At 39.8% G+C, this 3,088-nt stretch overlaps 1 protein-coding gene across 1 annotated transcript; it reads right to left on the reverse strand.

The window, feature by feature from the left end:
• Window positions 1–870: 870 nt before the first annotated feature.
• Window positions 871–2,808, reverse strand: LOC147865081 (protein-tyrosine-phosphatase MKP1-like). The gene has a single exon (XM_087317822.1). The coding sequence runs from the start codon at window positions 2,701–2,703 to the stop codon at window positions 1,105–1,107; it is 1,599 nt and encodes a 532-aa protein (XP_087173948.1). The 5' UTR covers window positions 2,704–2,808; the 3' UTR covers window positions 871–1,104.
• Window positions 2,809–3,088: the final 280 nt, after the last annotated feature.

Here is a 3,088-nt window from a genome sequence, read left to right on the forward strand (position 1 = left end):
ACTCCATTATAATGCCACTAGAGAAAGGCAAGGGAGCTTTGGACGGTTAATGGTCAAAGCTTGCCAGATCATTTAGCAGCATATGTATATAATCATATATAATCATATAAACTAGATAGTCTCAACATTCTAATGACAGAAAATACAAAGAGACAGGATTGAAAATTGTATGGGCATCAAGAAGTAGAAATAATCCACTGTCATGTTCCAGGAAAAGTAGTGTTTCTACCTCAGGCAGAAATGCATCCACCGGCGATGCACCCATCTAGATTGATAACCTTCACCAATAACCTTCTGCCTTTTTGTACTAAAATCACATTCCACATGAAACTCTTGGACTGGTTTTAAGTTTAGTTAGATCAATCAATAATAAGACTAACACAATCATCAGGTCAGCCTATTAGTTGCTTTGAATTAATCTCTATTCACCAGGATTGTGGAGAGTGAAGATATGGTTGTAAAAACTTGATATATAAGGAATACTATTCAAGAATCTTTACAATGATTATGTACACATGTCACAATTTATTTCAATCTTGAAATATGTACACATGTCAAATGTGCACATGCAATATCATTGTCTTCAATCATTTTTTCATCACTTCACCCCATTAATCTAGTTGGCGAAAACCTTGAGTTATAACTACTATTGGATAATTTTTATAATGTAATGATGAATCTCACATATTCAAACCATTTGAATTAGCTTAAAGCTTAAGAGAAGGTACGAAGCTAAAATGTACATGTTCTTATAACCACACTGAGGTAAATACTTATTTATGTCCATAAAAACAAGCGCCGAGGATTGTGTTTATTATCCCAAGGATTCAGAATCTTTATTATCCCATGGATCCAGATTCTGACCGAAAACAATGGAAGCAGCATCATCATCATTATTACTATTATTGTGTTTAATTGACACATTAAGCTATCAAGAGGGAGGGATGGCTTACAAGTGCTACAAAGCAATTTGCTTAGCACATAGAAAGAATGAAATTAACTCATTTCTGTAAATAATAAGTGGAGATTTCTGAAGGGGGAAGGGTTAAGAATACCTTTGTCTTTTATCATGCAACTATCCAAAGAAAGATTTGTAACTCGACCTTAGCCTTTTTTTAATCTTGGGCTATTTAAAAAGGTTTGCCTTTCAACTTTACCTAGAAGCCGATTACTGCTGATCCCAGACCCAACGGCAGGTGGCACATATCTACCCGACTTTGCTTTCCAATATATTTCGAAGTCTGAATCATAAGTTGAGACACACTTCCCATACCTATTAATGTTCCCAACACCTTGTTCAGACAAAGCCTTAAGCATCGGGGAAGGCTCAGACCCTTCATATACAAGGATACCGGGACCTTGAGCATGTTCATACCGAACCAATTGAAAAGCAGCATGTCCCGCTACCACTACCATTTCTTTAGGACATTGCCTACCTCTCCAAATGTATAGTACATTCATAGCTCGAATCAAGAAAACCCCTCTTGAATCTAACGCTTCTATGCAAGGTTTTGCCACCACCTTCGGAACCAAATATAATGGATCATATGGAGAATGTGGCGCAATTCGATAAAGTTGAGTTTGAGTAGGTTTGTTTGCGCAAGAAACGCTAAAAATCCTGCTTTCCCATTGCATCAATTGGGCAGCGAAACCCATGTTAGGGCTAACAACATCACGTTTACTCTTGATTTCATAGAATGCATCTTCAAACGACTCATGTTTTCTCCACATAAGGTAAGCAATGGCAAGGCTAGGTGCACGAGACACTCCTTGACTACAGTGTAAGAACACACGGCCTCCTGTTTGCTCTCTCGCATGTTCAATATAATCTATCACATCAAAAAAGACACACATTAGATCTTCACTAGGGCTATCATGAAGCCACAAAGTCTTGTAGATGAAGTCGTTGGGGTAGAACTCGGGGCAAACAAAACCAACACAATTGATGATGTGGGTGATTCTACAATCATGTAATAGAGCTAGGTTCTGCGCTACCGTCTTGCTACCTACAAAGAGGTATGGAAGAATGCGGGAGCATTCCTTGTCACAAGCAACCATTCTTTCTCGCCTCTGCCAAAGCTCTGAGTCACCAGATTGTGGACCCCTGTTTTTCAGGTCATCGCCAACATTATCACCATCTTTATCACTTCCACCTGGGTCCCGCCAATCTCTGCTTACTGCTTCCAGATCTAATCGCATCCCTACATTGTTCCGGATCCTGTTGATCAGGCGGCTGCGATTCGATTCAGGTTTCTTCTCATGAGAGTGCGACAGCGATGTCAAAGCTGGTGGCAGCAGTGCATCAGAATTATATCTGATTTCTTCTTCTTCTTCTTCTTCTGCCTCCCCTTCTCCTTTTCTGATATCTTCTGCTTCTGCCTTTAGGAGAGATGTGTCTTTCTTCTTCTTCTTCTTCTTCTTCTCCTTCTTTTTCTCCTCCTCCTCCTCTTCCTGTGATGTTTTTGATTGTGGATTCTTAACATCATAATATTCATCATCATCTCCTTGGAGAAGGCGATCTGCGAGGTGAGGAGGGAGAGCAGCAGCGCCAGACCAAGAAGAAGATCTGTTGTGGCGATGGAAGGTTCGGCGAGATGGAGTAGAAGGGGAAGGGAGGGAATGGATGATGCGGCTCTCTCTCTCACGTTCTCGCTCTCTTCTGATCTCTTCTTCTTCTGCTGCTGCTGCTGCTGCTGCTGCCATAGCTGCATCAGAAGTCCATCGCGAAAAACCAAACCCTAATTTGTATGGGATGGATACTCCCTCCTCCCCTTCCCCCTTCCCTAGTGCGTGACAATGAGTATGTGTGTGTGTGTGTGTGTGTGTGTGTGTGTGTGTGTACAAGTCTCCTTTCCTCCCCCGCATACATACATACATACATACATACATTGCATACCATACATACACAATCATGTATGATGTATGTACATATGTATATGTATGTATGTATGTGTGTATGTACGTATGTATATGTATATGTATATCATATATGTATATGTATATGTATATGTATATGTATATGTATATGTATATGTATATGTATATGTTTATGTGTATGTATGTATTAATATGTATGTATGTATGTGTA

Source organism: Azolla caroliniana, unplaced genomic scaffold (assembly GCF_043228905.1).
Source record: "Azolla caroliniana isolate FFs.n. ecotype wild unplaced genomic scaffold, voAzoCaro1.0.p SCAF_4, whole genome shotgun sequence".
NCBI classification, from domain to species: Eukaryota; Viridiplantae; Streptophyta; class Polypodiopsida; order Salviniales; family Salviniaceae; genus Azolla; species Azolla caroliniana.

Bases quoted from the DNA above. Each gene is read 5' to 3' on its own strand.
- LOC147865081 (XM_087317822.1), bottom strand. From the start codon at position 2,703: ATGGCAGCAGCAGCAGCAGCAGCAGCAGAAGAAGAAGAGATCAGAAGA.